The sequence below is a fragment of the Struthio camelus genome, chromosome 1 (genome assembly GCF_040807025.1).
Source record: "Struthio camelus isolate bStrCam1 chromosome 1, bStrCam1.hap1, whole genome shotgun sequence".
NCBI classification, from domain to species: Eukaryota; Metazoa; Chordata; class Aves; order Struthioniformes; family Struthionidae; genus Struthio; species Struthio camelus.
In genome coordinates this window covers 202,291,790-202,315,037 of record NC_090942.1, presented here as the reverse complement: position 1 = coordinate 202,315,037, position 23,248 = coordinate 202,291,790, and the positions used below count along the sequence as shown (strand labels likewise).

Genomic DNA, 23,248 nt, shown 5'->3' with positions numbered 1-23,248 from the left:
TCTGGTGCTACTTGTGAATTCCCTGGTTTAGAAATGTAGGCTTCTGCCTATTACTGGTAGTCAGCAAGCTCTTCAGACATAAACTCTATGATAAAGTTCTTGAGGGGTCTTTGAAATAAAATCTCTCCTTGGGTACGGCAGCCATATTTTGGATGTTTTTACTTTAATTTATTTAGGAATAAGCAGATGGCTAATCAGTTTGTTTTAGGGTTCTCTTTTTCCTGTTAACTTGTTAGTCCTTGTGGCTTGCCATTGCTATTCTTTTTCTAGACCATCTAGCTGATACCTCTGCTTGTGATCTCCATTATTTTCGTACTTTGAAATGCTTGCTATCTAGAATTTATGCATTATTCATGTAAGTGACAGTATGAAAATGTAGCAAGGTGTTGGATAATATGGATCGAGGCTTTGCAGTCCATGCATGGTGTAATTATGGGTACTTTTTTTCAAGGAAGGAAGAGTCAGAGAGGGATTGCTGGATTGTTAAAACGTTGTTGCGTTAATTCATTTTTACTATATTGCTCTTCTACAAAATAGAACAGAATACTCATGTTTTCCGAAGATTTTTGTCATACAGCATGTTAAAACATTTCTTTTTGGATATTCTTCTGTACAGTTACATAAACTAACCATTTTATGAGTGATTTTTTTCCTTCTGTGAGCAGGAGGATATCTTAGATTTTTCACTAGAAAGTGTTAACATCTGGTCCATTACACACCGTTGGGGTGATAATTACTTTGTATTATCATGTTTGTTTTAGGAGAGTTAGTAGATTAGATTAATTTTTTTTTAAAGTCATGTAAATAAGCTTGCATAATTTAAGTTCATCATGCTTTTTCCTATGTTGTGTTCTATGCAGAAAATAAGATATTGATTTCTGTTTGTGTTGAACTTTCCAGAAGTGTTTATTTCTTATGTGAATATAAGAATGTAATGAGTATGTATTTGGACTAACAGATTTAGAATTTTTCCTAAGTTTAGTTTAGATCTTCTACTGTACATATTTATCTATTGTACTTCTGCTTGACTGGAGAGCCAAGGTTCTGGAATCTAACTCTTGGATTTTCTGTTAGTTTGCAATCTCATTAAGACAGAGATTGTCACATACAAAACAGATTACAGTTTGCATTTGTAGAGTATTTTGACATAATATTCAAGCCTCTGGTTAATTTTTTTAGGAAAAATAACTGCTTTGTCATTATGAATTATTCTTGTACCTCCTAGATTTTATAGGAAGACTAAGCTTGGAGGCTTTCAAGACATGGAGTGTGTTCCTTGTGGTGATCCTCCTCCTCCCTATGAACCTCACTGTAAGTGGTCTTTACCTCTTGCTGAAATGGGATTAACTTTTTTCCTTTAAAATGTTTTCTGTTTTAACTTGAAAGCTTGGCAAAAATGACATTCAAGCAAGTGAATGAGCCTTTTAAAGGCTCATTTTCTTGTTGGTAAATCATTTTCTTAACGCTCTTGAGCGGGTCTAGCACTCTCATTCCAAAGTCCTCTCATATGACCAGTCACTTCAAGATAAACTATCTTCTGTCATGCCACATGATTAAGGAGTCTTGAGTCCCCTTCTGATCCTCTCATTAATTTTAATTTCTGTTTTCCTTTAATGCTAACAGAAAGTCAGACTGACTAGACTTTCTATCGGTTTGGCCCAGTTAGTATAAATTCCTTCCTGATACCCAAAAAGTGTTATTTGTCAATGTCTTTAAAAATAACTTCTATGATAAGGTTACAGGGAGCGAGAACAATATAGATAAACATATTTACAGTGCCATATATATTAAAAAGGAAATTGGTAGTCAGTTTTTTTCTCCCTTTTTGGCAAATGGGAAGATAAGTATCTATGTAAAAGGAAGGAGCCTCTTTTTTGTTCCCCAACAGAAGCCCTTTTATACTTTTTCCAAGACTGCTGATTGTCTATGTCCAATCATGTTTTTCACCCAATAAAATGAGCAAATTTTTCTTGTTGCATTTATTGTTGTCTAGCTGATAGTACAAAAAATAACTGATCCAGCATAACCCTGTGGAAGACCTGTATACTTGGGTTTATTTGTCTCTATCTGTAACTGTAAAGTTGTATTTTGGGGAGGTTTTTTCCTCTTTTAAACATATGGAAAAATTGTTTACAGAAAAAATTAATCATTCCGTTTCTAAAATGCTTCTTGCTACTTAACTAATAAAAACACACCGTTTATTGTAAACATTCTTACTTTTTAATTATGCATAATTAAAAAGTAATCAAGTATATACAATTTTATTTTGAAAACAGTCATTTTTTAAATATATTTTATATTGGATTAAATTTAATTTTCCAGCATTTCATATGTTGCATGGTCATTTCTCAAATGAGCCAGACTTCTTCATTCAGCGTCCATTCTAGTTTTAGTGGTTTTTGTTGTGGGGGAAAATAAACGGACAAAAACAGATTCTTGCACAGTATATGTAAATGTAAAAGGTATAATAAATGTAGCTTTGTGTGTATTTCTTCTGTGGTTTGAGAGATTTTCATTATGTCTCTCTGAATCAGAATAATTTCATTTTTATTAAAGATTGCAACATTGAAAACTAGCAAGTCAGACTTCTATAACAAAAAGAATAAACCATGGAAGTTATTGTGTTTGCAGCAGTAACTCCTGCCCAGGTGTGATGTACGTCTAGAAAGTAAATTGGAAACTTTTCAACTAGTTCTGTAGTGTAAAGAATTTAATACGTTAAGATGTTTAGAGAAAGTATGTTCTTCATAACAAACGCTGTGAGTTTTGATGCCAAGAATGAAACGCTGGTCTTGAATCACTGGAGCAAGTCGCTTCAAATTCAGTGAAGCTGCAGAAGGTAGTTTGAGACAGAGTTTGATCCCTAACAAGCAATTTCATATGTATGTTTATTTTAATCCCCCCAAGTGATCAAATTAAATATTTATCCCTTTCATTTGCTTTTATTACATTTTTGTCTACAGAAAAAGAAAACCATTGAAATGAAAAGTGCAATAGTATTATTCTAATCTAGGATCTCTAAGTGATAAATTCATTTTATGCCGCTTTTACTCTCTTCCTCATTGCTGTGTTCTTATATGAAAACATGTTATTCAAATGTAAGTCCTGCTCTCTGTAGTAATCTAAGGGGATAAGAGGAATAACCTCCCTTTTCTTTGAGCTCTCACTGCAGTTAGTGACTCATATGCACATATCCATTGTTTGTTTAGAGTCATTCAGTATCCACAACATTCAGAATCAAGCCCTTAGGTAAAAGATCAAAATTGAAAATGTAATAGCTTAATTTAGAGGGAAATTCACATGTAATCACTGATTTTAATGGATGGTGAAAGAATGGTAACCAGATCTTTCTGCACTGTTTAGTTTATAGTGCTTTGACTTTTGTAATTGAGCCTAAACTTGAATCCTAAATTAAACAGGTTAGGAAGCTCGTACTAACTCTAAGTGGGCAACAAATAACACCATTTTCTTTCATAAGAACATTTTCTTTGGCATAAACTACAATGGTAAATCCCTATTTTAGAGACTCTTTTATTCCCTAATTTCATGGCTTTGACAAAGCTTTTGACTAAATAACAGAAATGCCAGCAGTTACTTGTTTTTCATATTTCTGGTGGCAAGTTATAAGAAGTGGCAGGTGAGTGCTTGTAGCTCTTACAGAAGCAATAATAAAAAGAAAGACTGAAATCATTAAAATATTCTTTTTTTTTCCCACACGATTCAACCATTAAAATCTCAAATAACTTAAATCCTACCATGAAATGCAATTACAGTATGACACTGTGGTTTTCAGAAAAATTTCATTAGGGATCTATGTATTTGTTCTTCAGTGTCCCTAACGTGAGCTGTCTCAGTTCAGGAAAGTTTTATCTGCCATCCTCAGGGCAGTGTAGGAGGTTGCTCCTAGAATGGCAGGTAAATAAACTGATATCTGTTTATGAGAGTTTCACTTATCATCAAATATAGAGAAAATTTTCAATTTTAAGAATAAGTAGAAAACATTTTTCTACATGGAAGAATAAATGTGTATGAAAACAAGCTTTGTCCACCTAATGCTTAAAATGTTTGCTGTTTTTTTTTTTTTTAATCATTAATGTATTTTAATAATTAAGTTATTTAACATAATAGCAATAGTTGAGTTAAATGGAGACAGACTGTTGAAAGCATGGGGCAAGTTCTGAATGATCAGAGGGATAAGATCTAATTCACTGCCTTCTTTATCCCTTTTTCTTTCCAGGGTGAAATAGAAAGACAAATATTAGCATAGCAAACTCTTGTATTACAGATGAAAAGGAAAAGTTTAAATGTCCTGTTTCAAAGAAGGAATTGTCTTGTGAGGTGCATGGCAAGCTTTTATTTGTCTAAGAACACTACCTTAGGGGCACAAAGGTTCACAGCCCCCTACCTGAACTAAGGTTCATGTTAAAGCTGAGGCATGGATGAAGTCCTCTCAGCACTAGTAGCAGTTGATTATTACCCAGTTAGCTATAAATCTAAATACTTGCTTTTATCTTCTTTCTTTTTGTAGACATTTTAAAACAGACCTGGTTTAAATATTTACTCATGAAAAAATGAGTTTGTGGATTGCTAAAGGCAAAGTTGAAAGGATTCTATAATGAACAAGTAAAGAGGCCAGGAGAAGTGTTATCACCCTTGTGTAAACTTTAAAGGAGAGACAATGACTTATGTGTGTTTTTGGATATTAGAAAATTAAGTATACAATGATATAGTTATATTTTAATATGCTGAGTTCAGGTAAATAAACCATAAATACCAATCCTATATATTTATGCAGCATCTAAACATTAGATTAGGAATTAAACAGTGTTTTTTAAAATGCCTATTTATGTTCACTTTCTAAACTGAAGACGTTGTTTTCATGTGATTTGAAGACATGCAGTTTCAACTGAATGATTGAAAAGGAGTTATCTGTCCTTTGAACTGGAAACACAATCAAAGATGGCATTTCTGAAGTGGGAGGTAGCATAGACTGCCCCAAACTGGTATCTCTTCAGCAGCGAAACAGTGACTTCAGTATAGTTTGATGATCTTTTTTTAACTCATCAGCAATTTTGGCTTATAGAGTTCACTCTCCTGTATACTTAGGCCAATGCTGTGCTGCCCCAACAGTTATGCTGAAACTGTTTATGAAACTGTTCAGTAAACTAGATGGTGAATCTAGCCTTGATATAAAAAATTAAAATAACTACCTTTTTAAAGTTATTTTTAAATCTAATGCATTTATTAGCCCCAAAACATTTGTGCTGGCACAACTGAAGGAATGATGTGGGAAGAGCTGGAGTAAGGAGCAGGATAATTTTCTAAAGTTATCTTTGCTTCCCTTAAGCAAGTATTGAGTTTTCATCTAGTCTGTCTTAGCAAATAAACAAAAAGTAAAAGAAACCATGTTTCTTTTTTTTTTTTTGATCATAAGGTGATGACAGATTAAAACTAAAGCAATAAAATGGATTTATCAGGTTGGTCATATCAGCTATTCCTGTGAGGTGTTCCTGTTGTACTATTCAATTCAAAATGCAGATCTGGATCTGCATCACCAGAATTCTTTAGCATCTGAATAGGATTTCTGGTGAGCAGAAGAAACCCCTGATTTCAAACTTTTCCAAGCTATGTTTAAAATACAGTTCCTATATAAGTCATGCTTCTACGTTACTATTCCTTTCTGGGCCAACCTAGCATAAATGATCTTTGTAGACAAATTCAGTCTAGAATTTGCCCATACGAACAGTTAAATTAGAATAAGTTTAGGGGGTTGAGAGGAGGGGAAATTATACTTGAGCATTTTACAGCAAACTACCACCAGAGAAGTAGCAGCCTGGTCCTTTGTTTTTCCAATTTTCTACACTGTTATATCAAAGAAGCAGGATATGTCCAACCTAAGTCATTTTCCTTTCTCCAGGAATTCTGCTTCTTCTCTCCATGGCATCAAACAAGTAGCATGGGAAGCTAAGAGGCAGTGGAGGGGGAGGAGATACCATTCTGTATGAAGCTTGGGAAACTAGCCTGTACATGTTCCAGGAAATAAACACATTCTTTGCTTCAATGAAGCAGAAATGTTTTGCTGAATAAGTCACAGCAGTGGAAATATCCACAGTTTAAGAATGTAGCATCGTGGGCATTTGAACTAAACCTCTACTCGGGTCTGAAAGAGCTACTAATTTTACCATGAGATATTTTTCGAAATACTGATTTCAGTGATAATGGTTTATATATAAACAATATCTCAAACTAATACAAATTTCAAACTAGAAAACAAACAGTTTTTCCTGAGGATAAGGAATGAAAGTAAAGATCACTGCTCATTGCAGGCAAACTATGTAGATTATAGCGAAAATGTTACATTTTGATGTGAGGTGTTCAAATGTTCTTTAAATTTTATTTCTTTAATGAACCTCTACAGCATTTTGAGCACTTCCACTTGAGATTGGTCGCTGAGCTCCCTTTACAGTTTTTTTCTTTTTAATTTTGTTCTGTAAGTTCACAGAATCATATTTCGGAGACTTAAATGTAGGTGTCCTAACGTGGAGCTGAATCCCACTCTTTAAATGTACAAGATACTTTGTTTCATTAATGAAAGGTACTATTTAAGGGATGAATTCTGGTGGTATTTCCTTCTTTCTGATGGTAAAGGAAGGTAGTATAGGAAAAGTAAGATTTGGTATAAACCTACTTATTTATATTTGCAAGATCTGTGATTTTTTTGTGAACTTTTATTAGTGTAATGGGTGTTTGGGGTGTACAATGAATATATTGTCACAGCAAAGTCAGCTCAGACAACAGCACAGAAGGTAAAAAGCTAGAAACTACAGTCTGCAAAGAAATACTGTAGGGTGTCCAAATACATGATGAAAGAAATCTTGTTGGGGGAGAGGGGAGCCTGCTGGCTACATAAGTGTTCTGGAAAATGCTTTTCCAGTGGTAAAAGAGGGAAATTCCCACTGTTTCAACTTGTTGGATTTATTTTTATTATTTTATTAAACACATCTATACCATTTTAACTTAAGTGTGGTTATTGGATGATGTTCAATTCCACTATAGTTCCTCTGTTTACATAAAGGAATTTTCATTTTCTAGAATCATTTTATTTTTTCTGTTTACAGAATTTTTTTTAAAATGCTATCAGACTACAGATAATGTTTTATCAGCTATCAAGTTATTTTGTAATTTTTGTTTGGTTGCTTTACTTTAGTAACATAAAGTTTACCGTTTAAAGAAGCCTATCTTTAGAGGTAGACTTTATGATGGTGCATTGAGAACTGGCTGAATGGCAGAGCTCAGGGGGTTGGGATCAATGGTGAAGAGTCCAGCTGGAGGCCTGTAGCTAGCGGTGTCCCCCAGGGGTCAGTCCTGAGTCCAGTCTTGTTCAGTGTATTCATCGATGACCTGGAGGAAGGGACAGAGTGCACCCTCCGCAAGTGTGCTGATGATACGAAACTGGGAGGAGTGGCTGACACACCAGAAGGCTGTGCTGCCATTCAGAGGGGCCTGGAGAGGCTGGAGAGGTGGGCGGAGAGGAACCTCCTGAAGTTCAACAAAGGCAAGTGCAGGGTGCTGCCCCCAGGGAGGAATAACCCCATGCACCAGGACAGGCTGGGGGTTGACCTGCTGGAAAGTAGCTCTGCTGAGAACAGAGCTTCTGGGAGTGCTGGTGGACAACGAGTTGACCATGAGCAATGTGCCCTTGTGGCCAAGAAGGCCAAGGGTCTCCTGGGTTGCATGAGGCAGAGTGTTGCCAGCAGGTGGAGGGAGGTGATCCTGCCCCTCTGCTCAGCCCTGATGAGGCTGCGCCTGGAGTACTGTGTGCAGTGCTGGGCTCCCAGTACAAGAGAGACATGGCGCTCCTGGAGAGGGTCCAGCGGAGGGCTGCAAGGATGATGAGGGGACGGGAGCATCTCGCCTCTGAAGAAAGGCTGAGGGAGCTGGGCCTGTTTAGCCTGGAGAAGACTGAGAGGCGATCCTCATCAATGTGTACAAGTATGTGAAGGGAGGGTGCCGAGAGGATGGGTCCAGACTCTTCTCCGTGGTGCCCAGTGAGAGGACAAGAGGCGAGGGGCACAAACTGCACCACAGGAAGTTCCACCTGAACATGAGGAAAAACTTCTCGACTGTGAGGGTGTCAGAGCACTGGCACAGGTTGCCCAGAGAGGTAGTGGAGTCTCCATCCTTGGAGATATTCAAAAGCCATCTGGACCAGGGTCGTGTGCAATGTGCTCTAGAGGACCCTGCTTGAGCAGGGGGTGTTGGACTAGATGACCTCCAGAGGTCCCTTCCAGCCTCAATGATTCTGTGAAATGCTTTTGAAAGCAATTGCTATATCCTTAGTATAGACAGCATTAGCTTACTCGGGTTTTTAGAAGTGCTTAAGGTTTAAATATCCAAAAAGACCTAAAAACCTGCATCCAAAGGTTATATCTCCCAATGTCCTGTTCAACAGGTACCTAATCTTGCAAACAATATTCGTGAGGCCCTACAGCCAGTTTTGGACTATGATTTCCCTGAGTGTTTCAGTGTTTCTGGGTTCAGGTGGCCTGGACACGTTGCAAGTTCACATTAGGTGGAAGGTTTGTTGTTCACCTGCTTTCCCCCAGCTGCCACGGAGAGGAAATCCCGGTGCATGGGTCAGACAGAACGCTCTCAATAGGTACCCAGTGGAGGAGACAAACCCCAATCTGTGTTATAGTCTGTCCGAGAGATAGTGGAATCGGATTTTAAGGTGGCCCGTATAAATTTCTGTGTTCCTCAGTGGTCTTCCCAAAACTTTTACAGCATTGAGTAGCTTTGTGTCCAGTTGGCACTTAAGCCATATGGATCTACACATTAATGAGTCCATCACCCATCTCTGCAAAATCTGATTCATTGTGTCTTTTGATGCCAAATTTAGCAGATCAGGCTGGGATATTGTCTGAGAATCCTTTTCTCAATAACTTCTTTGAAGCCAGAAAAAGTCCAGAATTCTTTCTTTATCGTGTTGACTGACTGGGTATTTGCTTCTTGTCCTCTCTTATTCCTTCCTCACAAGTAGGTTCACAGCATTGTGCACACAGTCTAGATGGTGCAGTGCTTAGCACTGCAGGACTTATGCCTCTTGTGATCCTAGTTTCATGCCATATCAAACTAATAGTCTTAATATAGCACAATTGTTTTAAGATAACTTCTTAAGATAATTATATTGTTGATATTTCTGCCTTTCTGACTGCAACCGCAAGTGATAGTTAAATAATAAAATCCAATGTAATGCTCATATCCATTTAAAAAGGAGGGAAAAAATAAATAATCTGTTCTTGCTGATTGGATATGCTGATAAAAACTAAGAGACTGTTCTTTTATGGAATATGAATGTGTTCAAATTGAGTTAAGAATTTGAATTGTATTTTTAAAGTAAAACTTAAGCTGTAAACTACTAAATAATGAATCTCCATTTAAGTGATTGCCTAACTGATTAGTTAGTCTTTCTTCAGCCAATCTTTCTTCCCTACTTCCTGCTTTATCTGTTTGTGTGAAGTACAGATGACTGGGTTAGACTTTTTATTTCAATTATTCTGCGCTTTAATCTCAAACAGTGGGCAGTCTTCTATTTTGCTTCTTACAGCCTTTGTCCTGCCAGATGCATTAAGGCCGACCAGGAAATCATTGAGCAGATCTGTTGATAAGGCTCTGGAAAGGCTGTGGAAAGTTTAGCAAAAGTCAGTGTATGCCAAAAAAGGGGGAAAAACAGACAGAAAAAAGCAAAAAATTTACCTGCATTTTTTTTTCCTAAGAAAAATGTGATCAACCATAAGGGGCCATGTTTTTTCTGAAATCTGTTTATGAGTAATGGGATGAAACTAGGTAAATGAATGTGTTCCTGATGTTCCACTTGAATTTTCTAAAATACGATCTGTTGGACTGAGAAAGTTTCCATAAGCTAGATGGTGATGCTTAGCTGCTTGATGCACTATAGTGAATAATCCTGTACATCAGGGAGCAATCCTATGTGACTGGAGAGATGGAGAATAGTATTTTCCATTTGTCGTTTTCTCTGAGTACATGGGCAGAGTCTGACATACAGGTCAATCAGTTTACGTATCAAATTTTAATAACTAAATGGCAGCCAGAGGCATCGTTGATGCGTATGCACGAAATAATCAGTAATCTGCTCTACTAACAGGTGTGGTTTTGTACCTTTTCATTTAGAAAACTCTCTCTTTGTTTTTCTTTCCTTTATTGTAGCTATATTTGTATCTTTGTAATTTGAGTATTTTGCGAGCAGTTTTGAAAACTCTTAAGTGTCCTTGAGACATAAATAAGCACTTGTGGCGTTTCCAAGATCAAGGCATGATTTACTAGCATAGACCTTGTAGTGGTAGAACAAAGCCAAGCAAAATCTGGGTTTAACACATACTTCTTGGTTGAGTTTGTTCTGGAGGCTCTACTGAAGGATGTGCTTGGACTCTGCCTCTTCTTTGTATCATTTTTCAACAAAATTGAAAAACTTTTCATTTTATCACGTGATAATTATACTATGCGATTTTTTTTTTTTAACAAAACAAAGTTTTAAGTTAATTCACACACATTAAGTTGATTCACACACATTACCATAATTAAGGCTATGTCAGAAGGATTGTGCAAATTTATTCCTGATCAAAATGTGGCTTAGAAAGTTTCACAGAGAAGAGATTTTTTTTATGTGAAGGCTGTGGTTGCACACAGAGATACTTGCGGATGAGCATTGTTTTGGAGAAACTTTTTTTCCTTCCTGTAGAGTATTTTACAGGGGGTTACAGAGTTGTTTACAGGGGTATTTTACAGGGATTGTCAAAAAAGACAATTGTATTATGTCTTTGTATTATATGATTACTTTAATTATTGGTGTGAAGCTTAAAAATGAAGATTGTGAAGAGTTTCAGAGCCTCTTTACAGAATTGGCCATGCATTTCAATCAGTGAGCGACCTTCTTCCCAAATGTTGATGTATTACTGTACTGAAATAGCTTCTTCCAGCCAATTAATTATGTACAGTTCAGAATTGTAAATATGGGTGAATCTGAACTGTCTTTGTGCTAGGACTGGGTGTAGAAGTGTTCCTATGCACTGAAGGCCAGGACTCTGAGAACAGAGAATTCGTCTTTCATTGTTTTTAACTATTTAATATTTGGAATATACTGAAGATATTGCCAGTAGCCCATACGAGTGACAGTTGTCATTTCTGGCTCCTAAAAATAATTGTAGAGAGTTGTAGATTCAGATACTATCACAAACCTCACAATATTTTAAAGATCTAACTTTAATAAGATTAGAGTTTCTTCTTCTTCAGCTTGATTTGTTAAATGAGCAAAGTATATACAATATTGTCATTTAAATATTGTTGAAGGTGATGAGCCATTTCTATCCATGCTGTCAGAGGAACAAAGACCTCAGAAAAGGGATTTTCTGATTTCATGAAAACACATAATCTCGTAGTGAGGAGGAAGCCATTTTAGTGCCCTTAATGAGGAGAAGGTTATAGCATAAGGTCCTACCACGTTCTTCAACATTAGAAAATCTACAGAAAGGAAAAGGATGTGAAGCAAGTGGTAATTTCTGAAGTTTTTGAAATAAATTATTTGTTATGGTTGCAGGGGGAAACAGAAAAATGTTAACACTGAAGCTAAAAACCTTACAATCATTGTGGTATAAAATCTAGAAGATTATTATTAATGGTCCCTAGTTAGAAAGCTGTTAGGAATATAATTAATAAATGATTTTCAGAGTAAGTTGGTATAGCATATGTGACTTCTGTTGTACAGACTGAAATCATAGAATAAATTAATAATGGAAATGTTATTTTCTGCCACTTTTCTGTTTATAATTTCTGAAAACTTAAAATATAAAGTATGTATGATCTTCATCCCATAGGGTTTTAAGCAGATTGTGTAAACTTGAGGTGACACTTGACCAAGCCGAATTGCACTGAAATGCCTTGACTTTCCAGCTTCAGTGTGAGAATCGCACTAATTATGTGTAATCCATTTTATCTACTAAAGCATACATTAGTATATTTAATAAAGAACACAGAATTCCCATATAAGTTTCTTTGAAAATACATTCCTTAAGGTGCTTACTAAAATACAATGAAAAAAGTATATCTTGAGATGAAAATTCAGCTTAGTGGTTTTTACATACATTGAATCAAATTCCACTTATTTCATGAATTCGCAGCACAAGGTCATGCAACTGTTAATAGGAGTTTTCATAACTGATGCCCATCTGGCATTCAGGAGGTTAAATCAAATCAGTACATACTAATCCCAAATTTCATATCTTTGTTCTAATTCCCAGCTGGCAACCTTATCTGCTAATCCTAGTGGAAACTTCAGTTTGAAATACAAAACTACTTTTGAACTCTCATATCCTTCCCCACAGATGTTTGGGGCATTGATGACGTTTCTTTCATGATTCCTTTTAAACCAGGGAAGTAAGGCGTTGTGTGAAGAGTGACGATTTCATTGCCTGGCAAAGCCATGAATCCTTAAATATCTTTTTCAAGGCCATGTTTTGTATACCAAAGTAAAGCTGGAGTGACCAAAAATAGTTAGTTTTCCATGTTTTTGCGTAGTAAAATTTCGTTTTAAAGAGCTCATTTCTTTATTAGGTTTAGAAATTCTTGAGTATATAGAATAGCAATATTTGTAATTGCAGTATTCAAGTCTAATTTAATCATGTGAAATATGAACAAGCCATTTCCAAGCATATTTAGTTTTGTTTCTTAAAACTGTTAAGTGCAGTTACAAAATGAAATTCTCATCTTAACTGCAGAGTATGAGAATTTCAATTTTTTTTTTCAAACCAGCTTACCATACTTTTGTTTCTAGTAGTAACTTGTGCAACCTTTCATCTTATGAGTCAATCCTATAATTAGTATCCTTCTTTGCCAGAGGCATACTGAATGTTTGTTTTAGGTACAGAATGTCTGCAAGAAATATAACTTAATCATTACTTTTTAATGTAAGAGCTGGTTAGCTCAATTACACTAGATTAAAGTGAACTTGAAATTCCTGAGTTACAGAGAAAGGGTAATCGTTGACCTGTACTGAATAAGTACTACCTCCTATGTTTTTTTTTTTCTTATGAGCACTTACTAATGTGGCTAGCCCTTTGATCCAGTCTCACAGTGGCTAAAAGTAATTCTCTGATCATTATAGAGACTAGGTTTGCAAGGTTCTTATTTAACTTGGCCTTTAGGTTAATCAAAGTTATTGCAATATTGCATGCATTGCAGTAAAGCTGAAGAATGTTTTTCGGTTAAATTGTACTTTGTTGTGCTTGGGGGCAATCTGAAAAAATAAGTAATAGTAGCTTTGCAGTAAATTGTTGTTCTGTATTTTTTGACATTGTCTAATTTTAGAAAGATATGATTAGTTAAAATATATTAATGACATGCTTTTAAAGTCTATTTCAACTTAAAATACTAGTTTTGATTTCTGTGATGCAATGACCCATGCTGGAAACAGCTGCATTAATACCACATCAACAGCACTGAGTTTGGGTGCCTACTATATAGGTAAGTGCTGACTGCTATGGTATTTGGGCACAGAGTATCCAAACTATCATTGTCAAGAGAGCATAAAATAATACTAACGAAAGCATGGTAGCATTTCTTTATTATTATTCTGCTTTGTGCTAGTGGATACTATTGGTTATGTTCCTTGGCTAAATATGTTGTTTTACAAATAACAGTAGAAAACAGGGCATCCATCTCTGATAAAACTTTTTCAGTATTGCTAACTCTGTATTCAGAAAATCATTGAAAAGGAAAAGAGCACTGAAATATCACTCCAGAGGAATTCAATGACCTGGAGGATTAGCGTATATAAGAAATAAGATAAAATTCAGTACTCTTAAAACAAGTCATGCACCAACGACCTTAATAATAACAAAAATGATCCATTATAAACTAATACCTCATGAGCTGCAAACAGCCTAATAGAAGAAAGACTTAATATTCTAATTGATTACTCGTACTTCAGCTTGATTCCAGCTGTCATTCTCTATTTTGCTCCCCTTTATTTTTTCTGGAGATGGGCCTCGGGGCCCAACATACTCTGTTTCTTACTGGGTCACTTGTGTTAAAGCAGTGCTCTGCTAGCCTTCTCTTTTACAAAAGTCATAGGGGATCTCATAGGTTATTTTGGGCAGCAGTGACGTAGCAGTGACATGTGCCTATGTCTGAGGTATAGGCTGTGAGTTTTTTTAGAAAAGGTTAACTCTTTCTTACCGCTCCCTTAAATATAAGGTTGTATCCACCAACTTTGATAAGATTTCATTTAAGTCCAGTAGATGGAATTCAGATGGAATTCATGTACTCTGATTTAAGGACATAAAAGTTAATGCCTAGCACTGAAGTTGTCAGAGCAAACTCCCATTTATAATCAGTGAACAGACTTAGGTACTTCAGGAGTTCAGGCAAGCCACATAAGGTACGCTTGGGTAATTTATCTAATCCTAAGTAGCTTTTCAGGCTATTTCAGACAAACCACATCACTGAAAATCCCTATTTCTGGCTGTGTGTTATAAAGGGAACCTAAGGTAACTAGCTCTGACTTCATGTCTAACCTTTAGACTTCTAAAGTTAGAATTTATTTTATCTAGTTGCCAGTAACAGGTTAGATGAAAACTGCAAATTTGACACTGAATGACTATATCCTTCTTTCTAATCACCTGATCTTTTTCATACTATTGTGTTTTTTCTTTTTTAAGGAATAAAATGGGAATTTACATTACTGATTATTTTCATTTTTTCCACTCATTCTAAGTAAACTCAATAAAAACTTAAATAAAAAATAAATCTAGTGAAAATCTGGCCACATTAGTGAGTACCCATAAGAAAAAGAAATTGAAATTCTTTGATGAAAAGTTTCTTACAAACCAAAGTCCCCACTCTAAGAAAATAAACTTTCCAAAGTTAAAATTTGCCAGAGTTAAGACCGACAACTATAATTGGGCTCCTTTGCTTGTATTCGCTCAATTCACTCAATAGGTTCTATTTACATTATTGCATATGCTATTTCTCACTGGACTTTTGTTCATTTAAAGCACAGGATAGGCAAAACCCATGATTCCATGTGTGGCCTTATACACTATTTTATATTCCATGCAGAATTTGAGTTACTAGTTACTTCTCTGTGGTTCTTCAGCTGTAAAGCAGTTATGAATTTCTCAGTTGTTATTGAATTCATCTTTGCTGGAGCACAGTGATATGGAATGGAAACAGGGAGATAAAATAGTAAAAGCTATCCACAACCCTTGAGTCCTTGCTGGAGAAACCCAGAGTAGGATTCTGTGGATATTTCTGATGCTTCCATCCGTAAACTGGCACACTTTCTATTCAGTGGAGAGAAATGATCAAGGGAGGTGTTTAACACAGAGGAGATGAATTGCACCCTGAAAGAGTCTATTTCTTTTCCACTATGTAAAGAAAGCTTGGGTGACTTAGATGCAGAAGTTTGCGTCAGCCAGATGAATCTAACCAATAGAGCTTCACTTTTCAAAGAAGATATCCTTTCAGAGAGTTTTCTGTGTTCTGTGAATAATTTCTGTTAATTTCTATTAGAAAAGAAGATTTGTTTTGTCTCAGATTCAGTAAGGTAACAAAGTAAGGATCTTGTATGCAGCAGCCTTTTTTCTATATGAGTTTACTTTATTCTCAAAGCTTTGAGTGGTACATTAAAAACTGTATTTTATTCTATAAGCTATTTTTGTTTCTGACTTCAGACTACAGCTTTTTCATCTGTTACATAGATTTCACATGTATATTTGCTGTTACACAGTAGGTAACTTTCTTTGCAGTAAATTATACTGCAAATATCAAAGTAAATTTCAATACAATAAGCTAGTGATAACAGCTTTAAAAGTTGTTATTGGTGTATGTTATAAAATTATGAAAACTTAAATTGAATCTCATGTATTTCAGATTACATACAAAAAGGTGTTTTTAAAAAATGCTGAGGCTGCAAAATTGAACATTAAAAAGTTAGAAAATACCATTGGGGTTGCTTATGTACCTTCAAGCTTAATTCAAACTCATAATTCAGCCCAGCTGTGTGTAAGTGTTATGAAACAGTCTGTAATTATATAAACACATATATTTTCCACAGTGCAAACATATTTTTCCTCCAAAGTGCAGAAATGGCTAGAAGTTATTTATTTATTTATTTAATGTTCAGAGGTATTTGCCTCACCTGGAGAACTTAACCTAAATTAATGGTGTTTTAATATAATTCTGGAAGGAAAAAAGAAAGTGGTAGGCAAGCCTTAGTATGGTTTTAACCTTCCTTTAATTTTGTCATATTCCACAAGTGTATTTGATGTGACAGTTGGCTAGCTGTTGTTGCTTACTCTGCTGAAGCTTTACAACTGGGTAACTTCAGCTGGAGAAGTGAAGTAAGCTTTCACCCAGAACTGCTTATAGCCTAATGGGTAAAAGAAGCAAAGGAGGCAATTGAACCTCGCTCTCTTGCTTCATGACTAATGGCTCTTAAGCACTAGGCTTTTACAGAAGGGAGAAAAATCTCATCATTACCTTCTCTTTCAAGAGTTACATTTGAAAAGAATTATAAGCCATGCTCATGACTTTTCCCTTTAATTTAATTTTAAAATAAGATCATAGATTTTGTTTTCAGTTTTAAGGACTATGAATTGAGAGAAGTTGGAGTCTTTATGATGAAAGCCTCTGCCACTCTGAATCACTTACAGGAAGAACAAAGTTCAGAAGCCTCCTCCAGGTTTCTTTTTGCTCTGCACATCTATAGAGTGGGCATGGTAGTATTAGGCACCATGTTACTCAGTGTGATCGCTGTTTCAAATTCTGTTATGAGATGTAACTTTATTTGCGCTGTATAGGAAGTATGTGGTGTAATCCAGGGCTCCAATTTCCCCTACAGAGACCTTGGATTTAAAAATTACAAATTTCAGGGCTTAGATTTTAGGTACTCGAGACCTGTACCAAAGAATCAAGTCCTTTGTCTGTCTTTGAAATGCATACCAGAATATGGTGGCATTGTTAGGATACAGGTCTTCAGTCATCAGCAAGCTTTTGCTGTGCTCCTGACTTTTACCACAGCTGAGCGAGGACAAAGATGACAATAATTGTGTTAGAAAAAGGAGTATTGGAAGTTATTTCTCAATTAATAAGAGGGAAACAAAAACACTTTTATGAGTGATTGACAGTTCACTTCTTGCTTTACTGGGGCTTATACAAACATATGTGGTGCCATATTCCTTTCAGTGACTGTGGGGTGTACGTGCCACTTGCACTTGAACAGCATACTCGCTGTCAGCAGTGCCTAGTTGGAGAAGCACATATATTCTCTGTCCAGGTGATGGCATAAAGAGTCAGCCTCTCAACCAGCCTTCAATCCTGTTTGACTAATTGTGGCTACAGGATGGAGCTTTGCACACTGTCATGTTTCAATTCATACTAAAAAACCGTGCACCAATCTACCAATTTATCACACAGCAACAAGTAAGATCTTGTTTGAACCTTTTAGGATAGATCTGTAATCTGTATATATTGGATTCACTATGCTCAATTTTAACTGGTTACTGAAAGTTGGATAGTCTGTTAGCCAAGGAAACAACCTTCAGACATATTGACTCTTATACTTACATGCATGCCGTTGCCATTTAACTAGTGAACATACCATTGGATTCTAAAGGGTATAGAGTCTTCTCTTTTGGAAAACATGTAATGACAGTAAGTACCCGCTTGAAAACGATGTGCATCTAGGCAGTACAAATTCTTGATCTGCTTTTATGGTCTGCTTATGGAATGGAGGGCCATAGAGTGGGTATACAAGCCTCTTCACCCATCTTTTTATGTAAATGACTGGAAATAACGCAATCACTGTTTTTCCAGAACAAATCTAACCCTTTCTGCACCATTGCAACATCTACATTCGCAATATTTATTATCATGTGTTCACATTTCCTTAGGATGCAGTGTTTTAGCAGATTACCACAGCGGAAGTCTGTAGGAGAGCACATATAGTCTGAAAACTGAGAGTATGGGAATATTCTTCAATGTGGCTCTTTCTAATGTGCATGTATTTGTGTCTGGAGAAAGTGGAAAATATCAAGACTTCCATTCCAGAGGCAGTCACAACCCAGATTCTATGCTCATTATTCTTGCATTGGAAGTGAGGGTCTTGTCATACATTTTTTTACAATTCTAGTTCCTTTTTAAAGTCATCAGAAATTTAATGGAAAATTTAGAAAGGAAGATGCTAAGATGAATCTGATAGTGCCCACTTAGTCATGGCAATAGCAGTTATTCTGTTTTTCAAAACTCTCCATTTCAACTCCTTGCCCTTTATCCAAACTGTGCCGCAGAATTGCCTCCAGAGTTTACTTTTCAGTAGGCATAGCACAGCCTATGGCTTGGGTGTTGAGTGAGAAGCTGCATCAGAGAAAGTCTGTTCTTGAAGTTTATAAAATGGCCTGATTAACAATTTGAAAAAATTTGATGCAGTGGGTTTTTTTGTCCAAAAAGATTTTTCCCTACACACACATTACATCATTTAACTTTTTACTGTTTCCATGCAAAATTAATAGTTAAATATATTCCAGAATAGTTATTTGGAGCCAAAAGAAACAGACCTGTCGATTATCTTCAGCTAAATTTCATTTAACTACTGCTCAATAAAGCTGCTTTCTTGTGCAAGCATAGTCAATATTCTAACCCTTGCAGCCAGGAATCTTGAATTTCCAACAAGAATCATGGATTCATCTTTTGAATCATCCACTTTCAGTTCTGTTTTGTGTCTCTTAAATAAATTTTCTCAGTAGTGGTAACATCAGCAGGATGAACTGGAGGCTTTAATGCTATAGCTATCATCCAAGATTTTTACAAGATGTGGATTTATTAAGCTCTCCATTCAGAATATCTCTAAAAAAGAAAAGATTTAATTGACTGAAATACTGCACCAGGATGTTTTTATTCTGCAGCTGGATAGTCCCAAAGGTGGAATGGGACTGCTCATCCAGAATGTGGATACTTTCATTTTCTGTTGAAAAGATGAAGCAGCTTTCACAGCCTCAGTGGGAACGATGGAAGAACAAGCTATAGCAGCTCTGAGATTTTGAAGTAATTTTCTTATGCCTCAAGATTTGTGACCCAAAATATGTAATGCCTCCAAGAAGGAACATTGCTCATTCCACTGGAGAAGAAAGTTTCCATGGATTGCATACCGTTATTGATGTTAATGGTACACACACCATTCAAAGTGGTATTTGTGTGCTGAGCACTCCTAACTCGTGTCAGCAATTATAAATATTTCAGTGGTTTTTGCTGCTCTGAAGAAGCTTTGCCAGAAACTACTGCTGTTGTTGCCTATACCTGTTAATCACTGTGGTGCCAGCCATGGTATCAGTGCTTCTGGCTTTGTAAGCTGGAGCAGTGCTGAAGCAAGATTACAGGGAATAAGGTTCTTTGAAATGAAAGTCCAGATTTGGGTACTAGGTGGTTCACAGGAGATGCCTAGGAAGCTATGGCAAGTAGCGATACCTAAGCAAAAGTAAGGTTAGGAGCTACACCAGCAGCATACGGACAACCTTGGTATCCTTTCTGAGCAAAGCCTTAGTATTTACACAACACTGCACAGTCCTGCACTGTCACAAAACAGAAGTTTTCATCAGCTTTGGCTACAGATAGTTCTACAGTAAACTGAACTTCTGTTGCTTAAGAGCAATGACTGCTGAAATATATAAACATATATGCATACAATCCAAAAGGAACTGTGGCTGTTTCCTTGGGCAACAAATATGGTTTCTCAAGATAAGATGTACACATATACAGTCAACTCAGCAGCAGTTGTCATTCCTGAGATTTTTAGTGGAGTGGCTGTTTTGCTATTTCATCATTTGGAGGAAAGCCTGGCAAGATATTTCTGATCAAAAGTCTCCAGGTTTTGCTGGGAATATTGCACATGCTGTTGAAACTGAATATATATGTGAAATTGAATATATATGTGTGAATATATATATACATATTGAAGAACACAATTACTATACAGTTAAATAACTAGTTTACTTTTTTCTAAAAAAAACTGTATCAAACTTACCTTTTGGGTGGAATCCTTTGACGTATACATGGGCAAACACTATTGACACTCAAAGTGCCCTAGGACATCCTAGACATCTCATGAAGCGGGCGGATTGACACAGGAGTTACAAAAAACCTTCATCCTTCTAGAACCAGCTTCTGGAGGCCAAGCAGGATGCACTAGGGCATCTCAAACAAACTAGGTGCCTATGGCTGAAAAAATGAATGCAGCCTCTTGATTAACTAACAATGGGCCCTTATGTTCAATCTGTAGTTTTGTTAGAACTTTGAATCTATTAATGTCCTTCTTAATCACTAACCCAAACTTAATGATGCCTTATCTATGTTAGTGTGTATTATCCTGATAACATGGACATTTTCAAAGCTACTTGTAAGTATGGAACTTAAATTGTAAGGACATGTTAAATTTATCACAATAACCAGCCTAACAGTCTACTAGTCGCAGCATCAGTGCATTCGGAAGAAAAATTCTGAAGAAAAAATCATTTTGTTGTCTGTCAGGGCAGTTGTGTTACTTGAAACTGGCTCTTTTACTAAGGTGGCTGCTGATCTAAGAGCATATCGGTGCTAATGTTAGCATACTGTAGGAGATACTATATCCCACAGGTGGTATAGACTCAGTGAAAAGTGAAGTTATTAGAGAATCCAGATGTTAACATACTATAAAATATGAAAATGGAAAAAGAAAATTTTGTGTCAAATGTCAAAATTCCTGGTATCTCAGGTTCAAACAGATTTCTTTATCTATCCATTCTACATGCATTAGAGATTTTAAGTAGTTAACCAAAAGTAGCAAAAAAACAGTTTTCCAGCATCAGGGCTGGAGAAAGAAGTTTTTCAGAATGAGAGTTGTTAAACACTATAACTATATATGAGGGAAGATAAAGAGAAGCATATGTATTATGATGGTGAGTATAGTTGGACTGTATTCTTGCTCCAAGACATCTCTGGAAAAGCATTTGGCTAAGTGTGCAAATTAGAAGTGAAGTAGAAAATAGCCTTTGTACTCTACCTGGCAATTTCATATGTTCTGACACAAACACAATGTTGCTGCTGATTTCAGGCATGAGAACACTTCTGAAAAGAGAGAAAGAAGTTGCATTCTCTGCAAAATGGATATTAAACATCCTCTGCTGTCAGAGGTGCAAAATGAGCAGCTATAAGTAAAAACCAGAAAAGTAATTGCTGGCAACAACGTAGTCATATTAACAGTAATATATTTTTTGTGCCACTAGATTAGGCTGAGTATTTTCAGTTTATGGAGAAGAGATATACCATCTTCTCACATTAATAATACTCAGTTAAGGGGGAAAAAAGCAAGTAGTTCAGCAATGACAGAGATTCTATCTCTAACTCCTACACTTCAATCTCTACTTTCCTCTCTATCACTTCCTCCTTTTTTTCTCCTTGCCTTCAGATTTTTTTCAGGTTATTTGAGGGTACAAGTGATTTGAGGATTTATTCTCATGTACTAGCATTTTTAAATGGCAAGATATTTCTCTGAGTTGGAAGTTTTATATATGGAACAATGGTATATTTGTGTCCATATATCAGCTTAGATGACCGTGATAGGCTGAGCAATTGAAATCTCTTAATTATTCAAATGAAAAGAACGTCTTATGGAGGTTGATTACACCTTATAGACATAGCCGTGTATATCCAATACTACACAGTTCATGCATATTTTAAAGTCACATACACAGTGTAATTGTTTGACCATTTTAAACATAAAAGGCCATCAGCAACCGGAATTCTGCAAAAATATGCAGTGCAAGAGAAATGGGCTGGGAAATAAATAAATCAAATTCCAAAGCTTTCAATTTATAAGCACATTTTTAAGGACTTCCAAACAAAGGATAAATACTTGAGTAGCCTTATTTTCTCCCCTAAGGGTTCTAAGTACATTTATTAAAAAATTACAAAAACAACAAAATAAAACAAAAAACTTGCTGGGCACTAACTTGGAAACTAAATGCTTTAAAGTCAGCAGTTTGGAGTACATTTGAAAAATGTGGTTTGACACAATGAACTTTGGGATGTAGGCCATGCACGCAAATGGCTGTCCTTTTACAGATGTTGGGAGACTGTCTCTCTCCAGTGTTTACCACAGTCTCTAACAGTAATATTTAATAAAGTTGCTTGCCTCTTACTTGAAGGCTCAGGAGAAGAGAGGCGATCTTCTTCTGTGTGAAGGCTCAGAAATATGCTTGGGACAACTTATCTTCTGTTGATATTAACCGTCAGGAGAATCTATAACACATACTTTTATATATATATACATTTATATATATGTACATAATGCATGTGTTATATATACACATCACAATTGCACATAAAATATTTCTTTGCTTGTTGAGAAGCAGATTGGAGGACTAGGTAGGGGTATTGCTATATTTTTACTTTTAAAGGAACGTAAACACCTTTTAAACTTTTTTTGAAATGAAGGCGTTTCAAGGTAAGTCCCATTGCCTTGCATTTCCCAGGGATCAAGAGCACGCATACAGATAGCTACTGCAGTTTAGTTGACAGGCAATAACTTGTTAAATTATTGTAACTTGAGGGTATGTCTGAGCCCTTAATTCTTGTGAAACTAAGATTCATAGCACTAACTTGAACCAATCAAAAAGCATAAGGGTAGTGAGCAAGCACCTTTTTATAATAGGCAAATATTCCTTTCCCCTCTCTTGCCCAGCAATACTCATTTTGATTTACTTTTGGATCCTATTTTCAGTCCTGATTTTAACAGATGGCTTTGTGCAATATTACCACGTTATCACTGTCTAAGTGGAGTTTTCATTAACTTTGTTTTATTGAATAAACCCCTTATGGATCAACATTGAATTGATGTAAAAATTGTAGTTTTGAAAGAAAGCCCAAACAGATTTTTGAATTTTATCCTCCTCTATTTTGGCAATTATTTATTTTATCCATGGAAAGAACTTAAAATGTTGCAAGTTCTGTTTTCATATGGTTAATCTACCACAGAAAACTGTCTTTTAGTCATGCTGATTCCAGTCTTCTTACATTTTGTCCAGTCTCTGGTTGTTTGGTGTAATTGGCTGAAAATTCATCTATTCTGTTTATTGGCAGACCTTATAGTGATACAGCTGGGATTCATACGTTCTGTCTTACCAGAGTTATTGCTATTTAGCCA

General features: G+C 36.0%; 1 protein-coding gene across 3 annotated transcripts in view; it reads left to right on the top strand.

Annotated features, from left to right (window-relative positions):
• Positions 1-23,248, top strand: part of TNFRSF19 (TNF receptor superfamily member 19) — a 69,855-nt gene that overhangs the window by 33,271 nt on the left and 13,336 nt on the right. For all 3 annotated transcript variants that reach the window (XM_009686559.2, XM_009686558.2, XM_068930221.1), the window contains one exon: positions 1,226-1,311. In XM_009686559.2, the coding sequence (XP_009684854.1) occupies positions 1,226-1,311 (86 nt within the window). The remainder of the gene's footprint in view (positions 1-1,225; positions 1,312-23,248) is intronic.